Source organism: Juglans microcarpa x Juglans regia, chromosome 6D (genome assembly GCF_004785595.1).
Source record: "Juglans microcarpa x Juglans regia isolate MS1-56 chromosome 6D, Jm3101_v1.0, whole genome shotgun sequence".
NCBI lineage: Eukaryota > Viridiplantae > Streptophyta > Magnoliopsida > Fagales > Juglandaceae > Juglans > Juglans microcarpa x Juglans regia.
The window spans coordinates 29,977,374-29,998,924 of record NC_054604.1 but is presented as its reverse complement, the minus strand read 5'-3'; the positions used below and the strand labels follow the sequence as shown (position 1 = coordinate 29,998,924).

At 32.6% G+C, this 21,551-nt stretch overlaps 1 protein-coding gene and 1 long non-coding RNA gene across 2 annotated transcripts; one reads left to right on the top strand and one right to left on the bottom strand.

Moving 5' to 3' along the window:
- The first annotated feature begins 1,325 nt into the window (after window positions 1–1,325).
- Window positions 1,326–8,077, top strand: LOC121268880 (ubiquitin-conjugating enzyme E2-17 kDa-like). Its single transcript, XM_041173146.1, has 5 exons — window positions 1,326–1,464; window positions 1,601–1,673; window positions 4,732–4,859; window positions 6,841–6,945; window positions 7,774–8,077. Exons 2-5 carry the CDS (start codon window positions 1,604–1,606, stop codon window positions 7,915–7,917), a joined length of 447 nt encoding a protein of 148 aa, XP_041029080.1. The 5' UTR covers window positions 1,326–1,464; window positions 1,601–1,603; the 3' UTR covers window positions 7,918–8,077.
- LOC121268881 lies at window positions 6,384–21,187 on the bottom strand. The gene is made up of 3 exons (XR_005941278.1): window positions 21,177–21,187; window positions 8,960–8,969; window positions 6,384–6,510 (listed from the first exon to the last, which is right to left on the bottom strand). It is a non-coding gene; the product is annotated as an uncharacterized LOC121268881 (long non-coding RNA).
- Window positions 21,188–21,551: the final 364 nt, after the last annotated feature.

Here is a 21,551-nt window from a genome sequence, read left to right as displayed (position 1 = left end):
AGTGCTATCAATTGGTATTAAAACCATGCAAGGACGCAATCACTTCTTTTATAGAAAGTTTTATAAGACCCTGCCTTAGAAATGAACGTCGAGATCGGTTCGATGTTTGAAAATTCTATCTTGCCTTTCCATGCAGTCAACATATACGTATTTTAGACCTCAAAAATGACAAAGGGTGAGGAGAAGGCAGTAACGGAGGATCCGACATAGATTGACGGTTAGAAAACCGAATCCATTCGAAGGTTACCTCATAATGGCAATTTAAGTTGTAACATTATTATATAAGGGGTTTGTTTGAAAATATGCGATGGTCTTTGACCTTCAATCTTCTCTCTTTTTAGAAAAGAAAAATTGAGATTCCCCTTTAACCAATTCAAAAGAAAAAAGTGTAACGACGTTTAATTTACTACAACTTTTTGCTTTAGGACTACAGTTCCTATCAAAATCACCAATTTAAGTAGATCCGTCAAATTTATTCAAGAAATAAAAAATAAAAAGGGTGGAACCAATACTTTAAGGCCCGGTTTGTATTTACAATCCATCTCAATTCATCTCAACTCATTTCAACTCATCTTACTACTATTCACTACTATTCAACAACTTTAACTCATAAATTTTATTACTATTCATAACTCATCTCATTACTATTCACAACTCATCTCAACTCATCTTCAAATCTAAACGATACCTAAGGGTAGAGCTAGTGTGTCGCCAGCTTTGACTGCTGTGTGTGAATATTAGTACAAATCTTATTTTTTATTTATTTTTATATTTTTTAATATATTTAAATATTTTTAAAAAAATTAAAAAAAATATATATTAATATTTACTTTTTTAATTAATAAGTAAAAAAAATTAAAAAAATTAAACAGTCAAAATAAGAGGGTAAAATAAGACAGGCATAATAATATTAATCATACTTTAATTCCATTTTTATTTTTTTAATTTTAATGTTGGTGCTTCCAACGCTCCCTAATCCCAACCCAACGATTCCAATTACTTAATTAATATAAATATGCTTGCTTTTCAGGGAAGAAAAAAAAAATTACGTTATTCTTGTGTCTTAATTTTAGTTCTATTTCTAGTGCTATACTATAAAAAAATTTATAAAAATAAAGTTACAAATTAAATCTTATACATTAAATTTTTTTTTTAATAAAAATAATTTTACAATTTGACTTATCACATTAAAATATATTATTTTATAAATTTATTTTTATAAAATCTCTTTATAATTAAAATATTTAGCTTTCGTAATTTTTCTCTCTTCATTTTATTATTGTTTTTATTTTTATTAAATTGTGACGACATTCTAACGAAGATTTTGACAGCCCAGTCGTCCTTTTTTAATTTGGCTAAGCTTTCCCCTTCGATTAGCATATTAAGTCCAAATTCCCAACGCACCGGGAGGCTTTTCTCTCCCATTTTCAGAACCTAATAGCAATCAGGCCGGAGGAATCTCACGTATGCTACTCTCTCTCTCTCTCTCTCTCTCTCTCTCTCTCTCTCTCTCTCTGTGTACATGGCTTTATAACACACGCAATATGTTTGCGTATTTGTACGGTTTAGCTGAGAGGATCTAGGTTTTGGAAATTCGTAGGTGATGGCGTCGAAGCGAATCTTGAAGGAGCTCAAGGATCTCCAGAAGGATCCTCCTACGTCTTGCAGTGCTGGTACTACCTTCTTCAACTGCGATCCGCATTTTTTATTTTATATATACATTTTTTTTTTCATTTCTTCTCTCTTTATGTATTTGATAAATTCTCATGATTTTTCATCTGCTTGAGTTGTGAGCTTCCTGTAAATTTGAGAGGCCGATTTATTATTTGGTTTTGGAGACTCAGATGAGCTTTATTTCTGATGCTGCCAGGGTTGGCGATAGAGATACGATCTTTTAATAAATTTGATGTTTGTGTGAATGACTTTTTTTTTTTTTTTTTGTGAATTTTGTCGTGGATGCTGATATTTTTAATGCCAACTTTGAAAGTTTGGAGAGTGAGATGAAAGTTTAAAATATTATTTTAAAATATTATTATTGTTCTGGATTTAAAAAAGTTGAAATCAGATTTGAAGTTGAATTGAGACTTGAAAGAGTTGAATTGTTTATTATATTTTGTTTGGGAGTTTGAGAAAGTTGTAATGATGAGATGAGATAAGATGAGAATTTTGTGTCTCATCCCATGCCCCAAACATATAAGAGAAATGCTTTGGGTCCCAAAGCTGTGTCCCGGATCCCTTTTTTTTTTTTTTTTTTACTTAGTGATTAAAGAAGTGTTTTTTTAATGATGCTGTGAATTTTTTATTTTTTTAAAAAATGTTTATGATGATTAAAAAAATACATGAAAAAAAAGAAAAGAAAAAAAAAAATGCACGTTCGGGACACATTTTTGGGCTACTTTTTCGGTAGCCATAGCAGTTCTCAACATATAATGATGGTTGAGCTTTTCCTGTACTTTCCTGTACCTGTACTACTCTTTCTTTTTATGGTTTTCTTTGTCGTTGTCTTGGCTGTATAAACTGCATAACTTGTTTTTCTTTTTGGCACTGGATCAGAATCTCTACTAATTTCGGGGGTGCACAGCCCCTTGATGAGGAGTTTCCAACAAGTGCACCTCCTTTAATTCAAGGGGAAATTTCCCAGTCCGATAGGCCCTAGAAATTGTTTGCACCCAAGGTTCGAACCTTAGATCCGGAGAGAACATACCACCATGACCAAAGCTCTTACCAGTTGTTATTCAGCAAGAATGGCCATAAAGATATTTTATGATGTTTATTAGGAGAGTGCATTTAGCTTTTCATGATACAAGTAGGCTTTAATGTCTTTTCATATTGCAACTGAAAGTAAAATATGAGAGAAGAAAGAGTGGTGTCCCATGGATACTATACTCTCTAATTAGTATTCAAGTGAATAAAGCTTAATCCCATTTTTTTTTTTTTTTTGCATTTAACCATACTAATCTGTATTGTCCTCACGCTCTACCAAATGCCTGCATATATGCTCTTCATGGCTTTCTTGACCATTACGACTCCCTTGTAGTACCTTTACCTTAATTATAAAACTTTGTTTGGTGCAATCATAAGTGTTGAATGGATTCTCAAAACTTCTCACAATTTCCTTCCAAAACATCGCTTAAACACAAAACATTTTTCAATTTCAAATCTTTAACTTTTTCATCTAATCATTACCAATTTTACAAACTTCAAAACAAAACAAAAAAATCAATCCAAAATTTTCAAACTTCAAAACAAAAATAAATTAAATTATATTAAAAAATTGTATTCAAATAGTTTTTTAACTTTATAATATTTTTATTCAAAATTTTCTCTCCTTTCCCAAAACCCAATAAAACATCTTAACTCAAACCATTTCACTACTATTCACAGACCATTTCACTACTATTTACAAACGATTTCACTACTATTCACAGAATTTTGAGATATTCCAAGTGTCCAATCGAGCCCTAAGTTGTCCTAGTGAAGAAATGAGATAGTATGGGGGTGAGATATCTGTAAGGAAGGCATACATTTGTTTCTTTTGATCCAATTAAATTAATTCATTACTGTTAGAGTAAATATAGGTCTTTTTTAATAGAGGTTGGACATAATCCAGCACGGGTATCTAACTTATAAATTTGTTAAAGAAACCATGTGTTTTCTATCAGTGAAGCTCTCTACATCTAATGGACCTTTAATATAAAACCTACATTGCCATAAATGCAAATAAGATAACAAGGAGCATCCTAGACATTGTCTGTCATTCTAAGAATTCTAACACATTGTTGGACTGGGAAAGATTTATACTAGTTGGTGTTCATTGAGCTCTGTTTCATCTGTTTTGCCCCTACCCATCAAAAAATGAAAAAACAAAAAATTGCTAATTCTGATGCATTCATGTTGTCAGTGTTTTTGTTGCTAGTATATGGCTTCCTGTGGTTGTCAAACTAATGTTACCCCCAAGTTTAGAGATCATAACAGATATTGATTGTTCATATAAGCCAAAGTATATTGCCGTACTATGATATAATTGAAGTAGAGATTTTTAATGGAGTTTTGTAGAATCAATGAAATGTTCAAATTTCAATAATCTGTTTTATAGCATAATATATGGATACTGAAATGGAATTATTGAAACTGATGGGTAGCATGGCATTTCCTCATGTGTAGTCTTTTTTTTTTTTTTCATTCTTCTGTTTCCATTCATTCGGATCTCTTCTGTTTCATCAATTTTGTCTTGATCGTCCTCTTCTTCTGGAAAAGAGAACGAGAAGGATCTTCTTCATTGGATTCCTCTTATTCCCATTTAGTCCCCTTTGTTTTGGAAGTTGTTTCTATTTCTACATCTATTTCTCAATTCTGACACAAGGCACATATAAGATCTAATAAGTGTATATTAAATCTAATAGCATTATTTTGGTCGGTTAATTGGTCACATTTGATTCATGAAATGGGTTGGATTGGTATTATTAGAAAGTAGGCTGTAGAAAGTAGGTCGTTCACTATGTGCATAAGAACTCTATATGAGTGCATCCTTTTCTTCTTGGTAATTAGTCAGTTTTATGTTTCTTATCATTTATCTATGCCTTGGTATATTCTAGCCTTTTTTACTTCTTTCCAGTCCGGTGTTTTTTTCCACGCATTATTTTCAATCTTCAGATACATTTATTCAAGTTTACCTGTGTATTATTTTATTCACTGTTATTGTCTTTGTTTGTTTGACATATAAATCCTCAGGCCCAGTTGCTGAAGACATGTTTCATTGGCAAGCAACAATTTTGGGTCCTAATGACAGTCCATATGCGGGTGGAGTTTTCCTAGTCACTATTCATTTTCCTCCAGACTACCCATTTAAACCACCCAAGGTATGTAATTGTTTTTAATTTTTATATCAATTAGCTGCTTTGCTGCATTTGTTAAAAAGGCACAAACAATATTTCCTCTCTGATATCAATTTTCATATAGATAGCAGGTATGCACATATGGTCATTTTTATGTTGGGATCTTGACATAGCCATTAGTATTAGTATTCAAAACCTTTACGTATTGCAGCAAGTGTCACAAGGTATAAAATCTTTGTAAGCTTATACTAGCTTGACGGGTCTGTACATATGTGATGCCCAATAGACTAGGGTATTTGGGCTCTTGACTTTGACTCCTATCTTTGTAAGCTACCATGCTTTGATTGTTTGGAGCAATCTCGTGTGGTAAGCTTATGCCAACTATGTTTTCATATGAGTGCCTTGAAATCAAGACCCCATAGGATGGATAGGCCATTAAGACTCAAGGCTGGCATGATAATTTTATATTAGCTGAAAGAATTAGTTTTTGTACTTTTGGCAGTTTCAATACTTTAAATGCCAGTATTAGTTACAAACAGTTATTAAATGCAATCTTTGCCTTTTTTATCAATTAGGCTTATTGATGCAATGAAAATATCATGAGATTTATCCCAAATAATGCTCTTGCTTGGGGTTGCACTCGCAGTCCTACACCAGCAGATGCTTTAACATGAAGTTTGGGGAGAATCTATCATGTATTTCCAACAATCTTCCAGACATTGTAGAAAGAAATTGGTGCCTTAGCAATTCATTTTAAATTTTTGAACTCATATATATATATTCAAATTTTAATATTAAGAATACTAGAATTTTTGTCGGTTAAGATTTCTGCTCCATCAGTTTGCAGTTTCTTCTACTAAATAAGCTTAAATATTTTTAATTTCATAATTGAGATTTTAGAACTGTATTGTGGAGAAGGGCTATTGAGTAAAACTCCTTGCCATCAGAGACTTATTTAAAAAAACTGTGTGACATCAGAATTCACACAAGTCTTTTTATTATTCATATTGGATTAGATTTATTATACATTCCTGTTTATAGCATAAAGAGGATTTTCCATATAGGTCTTTCAGTGATAAAGTAGGTGTTAATTAAAAATACTTCACTTTTCCCGTTGGTAGTATTTGTTCATTTGATTCAATCATTTGGAATGGGGCTTACAGAGAGGAGAATCTTTTACTTCTAACACAAGTAAATCATACACATGAAGTGAGAAATTCTCATCCTTAAGAAAAGTACTTTTGGTCAAGGAAAGAGAATGAACTTCAGTGTCATCAAGGAAAAAAGAAAAGAAAAGAAAAGCACGACAGATAAATGCCAGAAATGTGCTGTTTTGTTACCTAATTAGGATGTGCCACATAAAACAAGAATCTCTTTCTGAGCCATATGCTGTGGTCATATTCTAATATGTAGGATGTAAATAAGGAAAAAAAAATTAACATGCATACAACTAAAAAATCTTCAAGAACCTCAATAAGTTCAAAAAAGAGTGATCTAGAAGCCGTCATCCAATCATAAAAAGACCCCAAGAACAAAGCTTCTTACTCACTACTGGTGGTTGACACCCTTTTATGTGAGCACATTCCTATCTCTTCAAAGATACCACATTACATACAATGGAATTGCCTTCCGACATTCACCACTGTGCTGTTGACCAAAGAAGTGTCCCTTCCAACTTAACTACACAGAAGTAAATGTAATTCTACATGATTGGGTTTGCAAATCGTAGTGCATGCTACCTTCAACTTCTCAACTATCAATTGTTACTTATTATTGTAAAAGCCTACAATTCTTTTCCTCCCTTTCTCAGTTTGTGGTGAAGGGATGGAAAAAAACGGAACATCTATCAGAATTGTAACTGTTAGCTGTTAGTTACGGATTAGAGATTTGGTTGGTTAGTTAACAGCAGCTCAAGCCTCATGCATATGCTTCATACGAAGTTTATGTACATATACTTCATATGCACAGAATTGTAACTGTTAGTTGGATGGTTTGGTTTGTGCAGGTTGCTTTCAGGACAAAGGTCTTTCACCCCAATATCAATAGCAATGGGAGCATTTGTCTTGATATTTTGAAGGAACAGTGGAGTCCTGCCCTCACCATATCCAAGGTTATTGTTTTAGTCTAAACAGGCCTTACCATAGCTAATGATGCATTCCATCTTTCAGATATAACTCGAGGTTCATTTAAATGTACTGTCTTATCTTAATAACTCGAGGTTCCCTCACCATATCCAAGGTTATTGTTTTAGTCTAAACAGGCCTTACCATAGCTAATGATGCATTCCATCTTTCAGATATAACTCGAGGTTCATTTAAATGTACTGTCTTATCTTAATATGAATCTTCCCTTATGTATGAGCCATACCCCAAAAAAAAAAAAATGTCACCCATTTTGAAAGCTGATAGAGAGATATTGAAAATTAACGGTCTAATATTTTGAAGATGATTTCGTAGCATCAATTTTGATGATGAGTCACCATTCTTTCTGAGGGCCTATTCTAAGACGGAGTGTTCCTTGGATGCCAAAGAAGACATAAATAATATATTCGGTTTCCTCCAGTGTCTTGAATGTATGAAAGAGAGATATGTGGCCATTTTTCAATTGAAAAAAAAAAATAGAATTTTTTAGAAAAATATCACTCTCAATCCAACATCTAATACCTTTGATTGTTTTTGAAACTTTTTTAGAAAGATAAGCTCTGTAGTTGTTTTTATGCTGTACTCAAATACTGTTCCATTTTGCACTGAAATTACCTTACACCTGAATTTTTTAACGACCTGATTACATAAGCGCAGGAGTTTCTTCCAGTTGGACCTGAAGTTTGTAAAGAGAAAATGACTGATGATTCCATTTTTGCTGTCCTTCGATAATGCTCGTGTTTTAGCTTGAAAGATTGTTTATTGATTTTTTATTTTTTTTTAATTTTAATGCTCAGGTGTTGCTGTCTATCTGTTCACTTCTGACGGACCCAAATCCGGATGACCCTCTGGTGCCGGAAATTGCCCATATGTACAAGACTGACCGGAGCAAGTACGAGACAACTGCAAGAAGCTGGACCCAGAAGTTTGCTATGGGTTAGTGGGCTGCTTTGTGTGGTATAGGAGAGATCTGCTTTCCCAAATGGCTTTGGTCTTTTTATAGTATTAAAAAAAGTTGGACGGACCATTACGTGCTATGCTGGTAGGGTGTGTGGGCCTTTGGACAAATGAAAAAGTAAAATAATATACCTTGTTTGTTTATTGATGTTCTAATTTAAGCTCCTAATATCAAACTCTCACCGTCCTACTCTACCTAGGCCCAAAGTTTAATCTTTCCATTTCCAATTCTCTTAGGGTAAAAAAATATAGAAGAAAAGTAGTAGTAATATCGAAAGTGCCAACCTGAAAAGGCATATCACAGCTTATGTTATTACATGGTTTCAAAAGGCATTATGGTTTTTATGAGTTCAGCTCTTAAAAACCCTTTACAATTGTCGATCAAATGCCATTCGAAAGTTCTCCATATATATGCACAAACTAGAGTAGAGGGGCTGGCTTGTAGCGAAGCCAGCAATAATCTAAAAATGTAGGAAAATTACATTCTCTCAGTTTTTTTTTTCTCTTTCTTTCTTTTAGGACTGCCCAGAAGTCGGTGGCAAAATAATGATAGAAGTAGCAACTATCCTTGGGGGAAAGAATGCTGGTGAAAAAGCAGCAAAACCTTATAAAAGAAAATCCCTGGTTTGCATTTACTCCATTTGCCATCTAAATTTGATTTATGAGAGAGAGAGGTGGATGGGTACACTCTCCAAATTTATTGGAGGGGCCAAAAATAATTATGTTTGAACAAAGCTGGAGATTATATTGGGCATGCGCTCCCATCACACGACAACTCAGCCGCGGCTCCTTTTTTATGACTCAAATCTATCCAACCATCCCAACTCTGACACACACACGCTCAAATTTGTTTAAAACAAACGAACTCCAAACTCCTCCTTTAATTATCTATGGAGGGGTAGGTCTGCTCTGAGCAATAATCTTCAAAGCCAAACGGGCCTACAAGCATTGCTCCAAACATTGATTGTTTGATAAATTTCACAACGTGATTCATTTTCCTGGAAAAAATGACAAACTTTCCAGGACACATGTAGGGCTACAAACCTAGAAATTTACTTAAATTCATATACGTGTTATACTGGAGCAACATGCTCTCACACTTGTCACTATATATCTTGCATGTTTTTTTTTTTTTTTTTTTTTTTTTTTTTTTTTTTTAAATTTTTCAGTAGGCTTTTCTCATCTCTTCAGCACTCTGAAAATGTGTACAGTACTGCTCCCAAAATTTGGGTCCTTTTAAGTTTAATCCAATTACTCTTTGTTCACTCTTTGTTCGCTTCCAAAATATATAAAATATTAATAGATGAAACAGAGATTTCCTGACTATGGAGTAAATTGACTCGATCACCACCCAAGTAGCCAGCTTTGAGTTATTCGGAATTGATGCAAGAACATGGAAGTTTTTTTCTTTTTAAATAAAACTATTTTTAATTTTTAACTTAAAACGACTGACCCGGAAACTAAGGAGCTAGTCAAAAACCATGACCAATATTATTATCTGCTACATTTTTTTAACACGGCTTTGTTCCCCATAAAATCTCAAAAGAGAAAAACAAGGCAAACCAATTAAGCTTAGTTGTATCTCAGTTCAATAATGTTTTCTCTGTTGGGCACTGTGACCCATGTCGTTTTATGTCTAACAACATTGCATTTGGAGCATTACTTCCACCATCGATCGGCGAGTTTTTCTTAATACTATATGTGTATCTTTTCACACTGACTTTTTGATAATATAAAATTGGAAAAAATAAAAAATTCAAACCAAGCCCCCCGGCAAAGGAGTCGTGCACAGGAGTTGGAAAGTAACTCATGTTCCCTGAAAATCTGCCTCCTAATCTCTACTTTAAAGTTTAATCTCCATTGATGATGATGATGTACCTTGAGCTAGGCCTTGTCTTCTACTTGAGACAAAGTTTAACACTCATAAGCTGACACCCACCTAAATATCTCACTACTGGATGATGTGGCCATTGTCGAGTCTCCACATGGACACCATGAAGTTGCTTAGGTGGAGCTGCCTAAAGTTTGATTTTCTTTTTCTTATTCAAATGATTCGCCAATCATTCTTAGTTTTTAATCTAATCATATTCCATCCATACCTTTAAACTTATATTCTCTTCGATCCATTCCCTTTAATCATATATATGCTTTTTTGTGGAGTACTGTAAGTTGATGTGTACGTGAATCTGCTTGTTTCATTGTTTAAAGGGTTTAGGAGTAGTAGTACTGATCATGTCTTCTAATGTAAAGCAAAATCAATGACCTATGGTACAAAAAATTCTTGAAAAAGCATGTAAAAGAAAACCCATGCAGTAATCGACAAAACTCAGATGAAACGTACATTTTAAGTCTGGAATATCAGATACAGCAACGTACAGTTAAGTTAATGCCTGAGGGGAAACCTCTACTTCATAGAGGATCTTAATTTACAACTTTCAACAAGAATTGTAGTCTTATTAATGCTGCCGTGAAAAAGGGGAGAAAAATAATGTAGGTGTTATCAATAATATTGAGCAATAAACCTAACCCATTAAAGGGTTTGTAACATATATTCCAAACATGCATGCTTTTGTACCCTAATTAATGTTGGCCACCTAAACTCTCATTGTGAGAGATAACGTTCACTAGTTCTCCATATATAACATCCAAGCAATATTCATATCTTATTATTAAAAAAATAGCTAACTTTACAATAATATTAAATTTTCTTTACAATATAAACCATTTTTATGATATTTATAAGTTTTACAGGAATTTCTTAAAGAATAATATTTAAAACCATATTGCTATATATCTCAAGTCTCAACATATATAAGGAAAGAAAAATTCTATTTGTATGTCGATGTGTGAAGCATATTCTTTATGCCGTTGACATGACAAGACTTGATTTGCAAAAAAAATTTAAAATTTAAATATCTTACAATTCAAATCTTTTCATGTCAACGGTATATATATATATATATATATATATATATATATATATATATATATATAGAAGATGTGTTTTACACACTATATTACAAGTGGAAGAACTGATAGAAAAACTATAATGGTAGGATATATATTAATGTTGTTTCTGACATTATTTTTTACATCAAGATCTTTTTATTTATTTTTCAATATCTATAAGGCTTATCATGTTGTAAATGAAAAATGATCTATAAAGACACTGTAAAAAATCCTGAGCATTTTTTTTTTTTTTTTACAAAAAAAGGTGTACTTTTTGTGATTGATTTCATATTTTTTTAATAAATTAAACTACACGAGACTACATTGCTTAGACTTTTATCTAATATCACGCGTTGTAATTTTTTTTTTAAATCACGCGTTTATACTCTAGTTATTACATAAAAATAATCTCACAAACTGATACAGTCTGATGTGGTTTGTCAGATTATAAACTTACTTTTATTGTAAAGTAGATTTAACGAATCAGATGAAACTATATTAATTTGTAAGATTATTTTTATGTAATTCATTTGAGGGCGTAGCAATACTCAAATTGAGAAATGAATTTCTTCTTTAAAATATAAAAGATAACATCATCTCAGCGGACACGTCACCACACTTGGGGATGCAACGTGTCAGTTGTCGGACTCAATTATCAGAGCCGATGACTATTCAAAAGCTGAAGTGTTAGAGCATTGGCATTGGCCTAGCCATTGCCAATGCCAATTCCAAATTTTACCTTTTTTTTTAATTAAAATCCCCACATTGAACTAGCTAAAGCCATATTTTTTAATTTTGAGTTACAATAAATTTCTCATCCTAACCATGTTTGGCGACATACTGTTGAAGGACCAAAGAAATATTTTATTATTTCCTCCATTTCCCTCCCTCTTCCCTCCATTTTTCCCTCGTATTTTTCTCTTTTGTTTTAGAAGGCCATCGCCCCTCTCCCTCTTCTCTTCGTTTTCTCTCTTCCTCAATCTTCTTCGATCGATTGTCTCTCCGTTCCTGTGTCCAAAAATTCTTGAGTAGTTTTCCTTGCTGGTTCCCATTGTCAGTGCGATTTCCTCTCTCTCTCTCTCTCTCTCTCTCTCTCTCGGGTTGGCTCAAGAACATTCAGAATATCCCCAAGGTATGAGCTTTGTGCGATTGATTTAGAAAATTATATTTTTGTGCGATTGATTTAGGGAATCTGACTCTACAGACCCTGAGAATCTTTTGTTTCTTTCGTTTCACATTTGGTGTTCTTTTCTTTTCTTTTTCTTCTCCATTCTCCATGCCCAGACTTGGCTTTCGTATCTAAGTTTATAAAATTGTTTTATTATGGTTCTTATTTGATTCTTATACAGATCATACAAGCAAGCCCTATAGGTATATCCCACCCTTCCCTTATTCACCCTTTTATCTATTCTATTTTCACCTTTTTTTTTTTTTAATGTTTGTTAGGTATAGGAACTCTTTTGGTCTGTAAATTGGGTAGATGCCTGTTCGTTTTATCTTCATAATTGTTTCATATTACTAATCCCATCCATGATGCATGAAAAAAAAAAGTTCTGGTTTGTTCTACTTGTTACTTGAATCTGCAAATTTTTTTATAAATGTAGAAATTCCTGCAACCCCTGATTTGGCGAAATGATTTGCTACAAGATTACCTTCCGTGTATGTATGTTGAATAGAAAATGGCAACATTTGTTGAAATGAAAGAATATCATCCCATAAGCTATAATACTGCCATGGAGGGGAAGCTGAATGCAGGAACCAATGAACTATAACACATCAAGTATAACATCAGGAAATCCTATTTGTACGCAATATACCAACTCTTGTTTCAAAGCCATCAACTCTGTGAAGGTGTTAGTGCCAACCCCGAAATGGAGAGAAAAGCCAAAAATAAAAGCACCATTGTTAGAATGAAAAATACCCCCACAAACTAAAACAGGTCTTTACTTTTAACCTGAATGGAATTTAAGCACAAAGTCCTTAAGGAAAATTTTGAACTAAATCTCCTAAGCTGTGATGGCTTAACAGATGCATTAATTTAGAAAAACCAACTTGTAATCTTAAAAATAACTGCAAAAAATACTGGTTTCTTTTCATTAAAGTAGTGCTCATTCCTAGATAACAATATTTCTCGTATAATGAGTAAGAGAGTTCTGGAAGCAAGTGGAGAAATTTATCTTTCTTGTGATTAGTCATCTACCATCTTGATAACCTTTCCTTCCAAAGAAATTCTAGTGAAGATGAAAATAACAAAAAGGGCAGCATAGTGTCTCTCCATATAGCTGAGGCTAATTCCCCTTCATCATTGGATGAAGGGGAGTTAGTCTCAATACTTGCATTACTCTTGTAGCAGTAACACTTTGAAGCTAAAGGAATACCACAAATCTTAATATTTGAATCAACTGGCATAGCATCAACACATCCAACCAAAAAATAGAGATTTTTTTAGGAACTAATGAATTCCATAGAACTTTTGCTGAATGAAAATCTGGGTGTGCCAATTGTATAATATGCCATGCAAGTTTCACATAAAAAATCCCATTTGTAGTGTTTCCAAATTCTTTGATCAATGCCAGGCCTTGAAGATGACTGAAAATTTAGAAATTTCTCACGCTAAAGCTCAAATGGATTTAATAACCCCAATTTATCTTTGCATACCAGATCAGGAATAAAATGTTTTCGTTGTTCTTCTTTGCAAAAAAGAACACATGCATACCAGTTTATCTTCTTTGCATACCAGATCAGCAAAACATGAGAACAACAAGTTTATTTCTTTGCTGTTTTTCTGCATATTTCTTTGCTTTTTTTCTTTGCTATTTATTTGCATACCAGATTAGCAAATGAATTTTATTTCTGACTCTATTTTTCTGCATATTTGTGGACTGTTTGCATGTCAATTTAGGCAGGCAGATATAACATCTATATATTGGCAACATTTGTTTAATTTGTGATAACATGATTTGCTGCTTTGTGGGAATTGTAGATACTGATTGGTTGGTACAAGAAGTTGGCATCATGTGTTTGTTGTTAGCTTCACAAAATTCTAATTTGATCATTAACTATTAGTTACAACTAAAAAAGTTGACAAAAAAAGAAGGGTTGACAAAAATTAGTTTGTTGTTTTCAAGAATTGTTGTATAAATTTTTTTTTATCAAATATTATTAAAATATATGAAGTGTATTTGTAAAATATATATATAAAAAATTGTCAAATATTATTAAAATATATAATATAATATTATTATTTTGACTTTAAGATGGCTAGTTCAATGTGGATCCAAATAGTCAAAAGTTAATATTATAGCCAAAAGTTAAGATTCTAGCCAAATTTTGGACTTGACAATAGCTAGGTCATTGCCAATGCACTTAGTGGGGGCGCACCTGTTGTTCTTGTTCTTGCTGGGGAAATTACTATCTTTGGCTTTGCAAGTGGACTCGGAACAAAACCGTCAGATGAACTGAAAAATTTGTAAATAATGAGATAGTTTATAAATAGTAATTAAATACTTTAAATTATCATTTTTATGGAGTTTTAAAAAATGAGAGAGAGAAATTAGTTGAATAAAAATATTATAAAATTAAAATATTGTTATAATATAAGTTCTTACTATTATTTTTGTTTTGAGATTTGAAAAAGTTCAATTATTTTTTATATTTTATTTGAAAGTTTGAGAAAATTTAAATGATTATGTAATGATTAGATGAAAAATTATAAAAGTTAACAAATTTGAAATTGAAAAGTATGTATTTGAATTATGTTTAGATATTAAGATCATAGATGAGATGGGTTAAAACCATCTGTGAAACCTAACAGGCCAAAATCTAACATTAAACGTTCATAAAATTTGTTTGGTTCCTTAATTAACATAAATATTTGTTAGATTATATTTTCTTAAAAATACATTGTGAATCTATTAATATTAGACTATATATTTTCTTAATGAATATAATCCCTAATAAACAATATTTGTTTGGTGCTTTAATTAGTGGATAAAATCTAGGGATTGAACAGCCATACTATACTTTTTTTTTTTAATATACATTTGGAGGGGGGGGGGGGGGTTTCAAACTCCAGATGTCTATTTTGGAGGCTGTGGGTTATATCAATCAAGTCATAGGCCTTTGACACAGCCATACTATACTTACTCTCGTATAAGTTAAAAAAAAAAAAAAACATTGATTATATTGGATTTGAACCCTACAAAATTTATAGGGGAAAATGTAAGATTTTTTGTTTATTTGATTTGCTAATCTAATTCTAATATTTTGAAAACGTATGGACAAAAAGATCCGAGATGATCCCCTAAACATTTATAGTTGCTTTTGTTAATTTTTTTTTTTAAATATAACTATTTTAGGACCCATTTCTTACGTACGTCTCACTTTAAGCCATGAAATTCATACATAAACTTTAAGAGATATTGAATTGACCAAAACTTATATTTTACAATAAATGATATATCCATTTATATTTAAGTCATGATTTCACTTTGAAATTTTGAATGGATATAATCATATTCTTATGGACAAAATATGTGCATGCATATGAGTTGTAATCACTTAATGGGTATTTGATTCATTCATCTATGCATGTATAGATGTACGTTAATGTAAGACCCTGCATATACATTATTAATTTCTACAAAATAATCCACATTCTATAAATTATAGGATATATGTATATATCCATGGGGCAATAATATGGCTACACTAGCTATTTCATGCATTACAACAAATATGGGTTTTTTCCCACGAATTCTTTATTCAAGATATACGATCGTGGCAAATAGTAGGTTGATGACACGAAAATTGGTCGTGAGAAAAAATACAAGTCTTTTGCCACGAGATCACATCGGCTAGTAAAACTTTGTGGGAAAATAATTTTTTGCCACGAAATAAACTCTTTTAGTCGCTGCAAATAAACTTACAAAAATATTTGCCTTTCGTGCGTTATTAGTATTTGTGACTAGGTTATTTTATTTTTGCAGTGAGATAAATAAACTCTTTTTGCGGCGATTAAAAGTCACCGCAAATAAACTTACAAAAATATTTGCCTTTCGTGGGTTATTAGTATTTGTGACTAGGTTATTTTATTTTTGCGGCGACGTTATCTCGCTGCAAATACTCTTACAAGAAAATTTTTTCCCTTCCGTGCGTTATTAGTTGTTGCGACCAAGTTATTAGTTTGTTTCGGCAATTGTTATTGCCGAAAATAGACTAACCTGCTAGACTTTTTTAATTCTGGGTCATTAGTATTTGCGGCAACGTGATTACTTTTTGCAGCGGTAAGTACCCGCAGCAAATACTAATAAAATTAAAGTTCCTTTCTTTCAAGATATACTATCGTGGAAAATAGTTAGTTGATGACACGAAAAATATTCATGGGAAAAAAATTAGTCTTTTGCCACGAAGTGAAGTCCGGGGAGCAATATTTTGTGGGAAACAAGTTTTTGCAGCGACAAAAAGGTATTGTTGCGGCGATAAAACGTCGCCGCAAATAAACTTAAGTTCTTGCTCGTTATTAATTTTTCAGCGAAGAAATATTAAATGTTGCGGTGATAATTAATTGCCGTGGAGAAATTTAAGATGAAAAATTTAAAAACCATTTCCCCCCACACCCCACACCCCTCACGTATTCATTTCTTCCCCCACCCGATGCTCTTCTCCATTGCGTCGGCCCCCCAAGTCGAAAATCCATAGCCTACCTCCCAACCAAGTCACGCTGCCGCTGTCGACGTAAAAGGACCTCACACTCGTCCCACTCAGACTATCCATTGGTGCCTCACACTCGTCCCACTAACTTTGTCTAGCCAATGAGTCTCTGCCCCACAGTCGCACCACCGCCGTCTGGTAAGCTCTCTCTCTCCCTCCCTCCTCCCTCCCTCCATTTCTGTCACTCTCCCTCTCTCAATCTCATCTTTCATGCCTTAAAACTTAAATTTCTTGTGGTGGGTTGAGATTTGATGTTTGATTTTACATATGGTTCAGATTTTGTATTTGAACTTTTGGGTAGTTAAAAATTAAGGTTTATGGGTTCTATTACAAGAAGAGGATTGGAGGTGAGTCGACTCGGTTTTTCTTAGAAAGCATCATAAAAGAAAGCATATAAACACAAATGACTAGCAGGGACAGATAGAGAGACAAGCAATAGAGGAACAAGTTTACATACAACTTGTAGCAAAAGGCAATGGACCAACATAGTCTTTTTGCTAGAAATATTGAATATAAGAAAAAAGTTTACATAAAACTTCCTTCATGGAATCGGTGTTTAGCGTCCATTTCACCCCCCCAGAGCAGTTGCCTTTGCTCAAGCCCTTATTCTGATTAGGAAGCTATAGTTACTATTGCACATTAGTTACTCTTCTATGTAGTATATCTATAGTTACAGTTGCTTCTAATCTCTTCTATGTAGTATCTCCTAAAAAGTTTGTTGGTGACGAGGACATGTGAGCCACTTTTAAAACTTTGAACTTTGATATTATTGTTGTTGTTGTTCATAATATATACCTGCAGTGGTACTACAATCTTTCTGTGTATGGTTTTGTATTGTTGCTATATGAATTATGTTTTTTTGTCAAACTCTTCTTGTTTTCACTTTCCTTGCTTCATAGATGGTTATAATTATAATCATAAACTACTATTGCAGTTTATGTCAAGACTTTTTCAAGGACATTGAAAAATGGTTATAACATTAGTAGCGATTGCAAATACACCTACACCCTTCACTCATTCTACTAGAACTCTTGAGGCCTCATCTTGAAGTCTGTTTGGACACCCACTGGGAAACCATGGTCAATATTAAACCTTCTCAGACTGGTTATCTGAGTCATATGTAATTGATCTATATTCCCTTACACTTGGATTGCTTATTTTTTCACACTTCTGAAATTATCTTTATCCATATGCTGAAAACAGATTGATCATAGTTGTCACTTGGGGAGGTTTGGGTTGGAACTGGCCTTTATGTGACTTGGATGTACTCATGTCTATCCTATTCATCTTAAATAATATGTAACTTTTGTATAGTTATGACTTGATGTTTTGTTACACTATTAATGTATTGGCTTGGAATATATAGGTTTTTGTTATTTTTGCTTTACATATCTCCATTGAGTTGAGTAATGTCACTCCTTCTATTTTCATTTATGTTTATTCTCATTAAATTATTAACTACTTCTATCATTAAACTTGTTATTCCGTATCAGAGTATTAGAACAAACCCAACCATCCATATATGGCCCAGTGCACCATGCACCACCAAACCCAACCATCCATCTATAGTAAGTTGATCTCTTTGTCTCTCTCTAGCTTTGTCTCTATCAAGCCACGGTTGTCTTTGATGTTTGATTTATTGATTTTTAGAGTTGTTTGGTTCAATTATTTTGTGGGATAAACGAAATAGCTGTTTTTAGTTTATTTATACTAGTGAGAGACAAAGAGTTTTGGAGTTATGCTTGAATCTCAGTTGGTCTGTTACAAGGTTTTTGAACTAACTAACTACTATTACATTTATTTGTGCCATCTTAATTGGGTTAGCCTTGAAGGTTTTTGAACTTTTTCTTTTAAGTGTTGACTGATGTGATTTTATTTTGGTGCCTTCTTATTTGGTTGCAGGAAAGGGTGGTAGAAGCCATGAATATGTATCTACTACATGCACTTGTAAGAGTTTATAGCTTGACTAGGTTTCACTAGTTCATTTCTCTTTAAGTTGCTTACAAGAAGATCAAGTTGTAGTGAGTTTGTGAAGTATGATGATGATGTAGGTTTAATAGACAAATATGTGTATATTAAATGTATTGGGTATTTTTGGCTCAGTCTCATTTTTTTTTATTTTACATTTTTGTTTTCTGAATTCACTTAGCATTTGCCGCGAATTCAACTCGTGGCAAATACTATTTTTGGCCGAAGTGATTATTTCCCGCGAGAAGCTTTCTTTGTAAATAAATATTTTTGACAAAATACTTTGTGGAAAATATATATTTCCCAAGAAAGTATTTTATCAGAAATATCAAAGACAAATTTTTCCACGAAGGTATGTCATGGGTAAACAATTTTTGCCACAACCTCTTTCCATAGAGAATGATATTATTTCTCACCACATTATACTAGATGAGATATTATTTGTCACGAAGAAAAAATGTTTTAACAGCCACGGATGTCTGTGGAAAAAAAAAAAAAGCTTTTCCCATGAACTTCTGTTTTGGTGGAAAAAGAGTTTTTCTCCACCAGTTATATGCCACGAGTCTCCCATGGAACAAATTGGTGGCAAAAAAGTTTTTCCCACAACAGTCACTCCCGGAAAAAACACATATTTGTTGTAGTGATGCATGCATAAAGATCATATCTATGAGTTTCTTATTCAGCCTTTCATGTTTTGTTTACTCACTGATTGCTTTTTATAGTAATATGAGTGATATTATTAGACGAATGAATCTTTCAAAAAATTGTATATTGGAACTAATAATATTATATGCTAAGCGCTCGTTATTATGTGTGTGTGTGTGTCATGTGCAGGGGCGGAACTATGTTGTAGGTTAGCCTCCCCAAGGATTTTAAAAATTTGTCTTATATATTATATAATTTTAATTTTAAGTGTAAATGTTCTTAAAATATTTAAGATTGCCCCTCCAACACTCAAACACAAAGTATATCACTCAATTATCTTTAAGTCTACTAACATAATAGTCTTGATTTGACATCTCTATCTCTCTTTATTTGCCTTTGGTGTACATTGTGCGGTTTGTTTAGTTGCATATCAATGATAGTATACAAGTTTTTATTGTCTTTCTGAGCATACATATATAGTAACACGATTTTTTTATTTTTTATTTTTCATTTGGGTCATTCTCGACTTCATTAAATTTCTTGTCTATCACTTGTACATAATCTTCCTTTACAACCTTTGAAATGTTTTTAACCACATATTAATCAATTAACTAGCTAGAAGTTTTAAGAGAGTTTATATAATAGTTAAAACAAATCTGGAAGATTCTTGTATATGAGAGGTAGCAAATTTGTCTAACTAGATGATTGATGAGACGTTTCTAGAGAGATAGAGAGTATGTGAAGAATTTATTTTCTTTTGTGAAGAATTTATTAGTTATTCACATGCTTTTTTTTTTATTCACTTATTAATAGTAATACAATTATACAATAAAAAATCTAAAGACTTTTATATTATTAGATATTTTTTCAGATTTATTCTTAATCTATAAATTTTTCTTAAAACTTAGAAAAATATGAGTAAATCGAGAAAAAAATGTATAATTTTATGACGTATGATTATTTTTTTATATAGTCACGTGTAAAAAGTACATATTACTTATGCTAACACATACCGCACACTTTGCCGATCGCCCCCCTAAACACCAAATCCTAGTTCCGCCTCTGGTCATGTGTGTGTAAAAATATATTTACAACTCTAACTTTTGCAATCGAGTTGGAATCTTTTTCAACAGAAACAGACTTGATGATCAGGAGATCAGTGAAAAGGGTCCATATATAAGGTAATTATAAGATTCTTTCACCATTAGGCATGAAAGAGCTAGATAGGGTAAAATAAAAACACTCCTTTAAGTAAGATCGATATTTACCATGCAATATTCCACGTAAACAAAAGAATTGACCTCTCTCTCTCTCTCTCACACACAGATGATTCTTCTTAATAATATATATATATATATATATATATATATATATATAGAGAGAGAGAGAGAGAGAGAGAGAGAGAGAGAGAGCGAGAGAGAGAGAGAGAGATGGGGATTCAATATTATTTTTCATGTTTCATAGACGTCATGATTGTCTAATTATAATTACAAGAATCAAGTGCTTATTGACTTCATCATGTATAAGTAACATTGGGATATGGTGATCAATCACCTTGGCCAAATAAACCAACCATGACTTTTTAAACATGATATATATGGGGGGGCGCTAGCTCATCGTCTCTATTAATTTTGTGGCTCGAAGAATATTGCATGCATCAACTACACTCTAGGGCGAGGTTGATATTGCAACTTATATAATATATTGACTTATATATAATATCGTAGGTAATTAAACTACCTTGCATATATACACGTAAAATTGCATAAGAAATTCCCAGCTAGTTTAATTAAGAAGTCAAACAAACATCGACCTCTGTACATGATATTTTCTTACATAGGTCGGACCCCAAGATCAGTACTACTTCTGATCTCAAGGATTTGTCGAATCCAATGTACTTCTTTTGTTTGTTTCTTCATCTGCGGTTTCTTATGGCTTTATAATGGGAGAAGAGTCCGAGAAAAATTACAGCTTTCATTTTTGTTTTTCCTAATCCACATGCCCCCCTCTTCTCAATGAGTTTATAATTATTTGCACACAACTGGGTGCATGTTTCTATCCCTAATCTCAAGATTTTTGTGGGTTTTTTATGTTCTTAAAAACCCTTCAAATATATTTCAAATATATAACTAATGCATGCATGGCATGCAGCTTTTCGATTATGGGTTTTCACCTTAGCTCAAAAATATTCAGATCAATTGATCATAAACTTTTCATTGAATCTTTTGGAACGCACACAAGGATCAATATAACACTCAATCTAAGCTGGGTACTGAATTAATTACATGAATGTAAAGACAAATGTTTGGATATATAGTAATACTACTAGTGATGCAGCTCTATA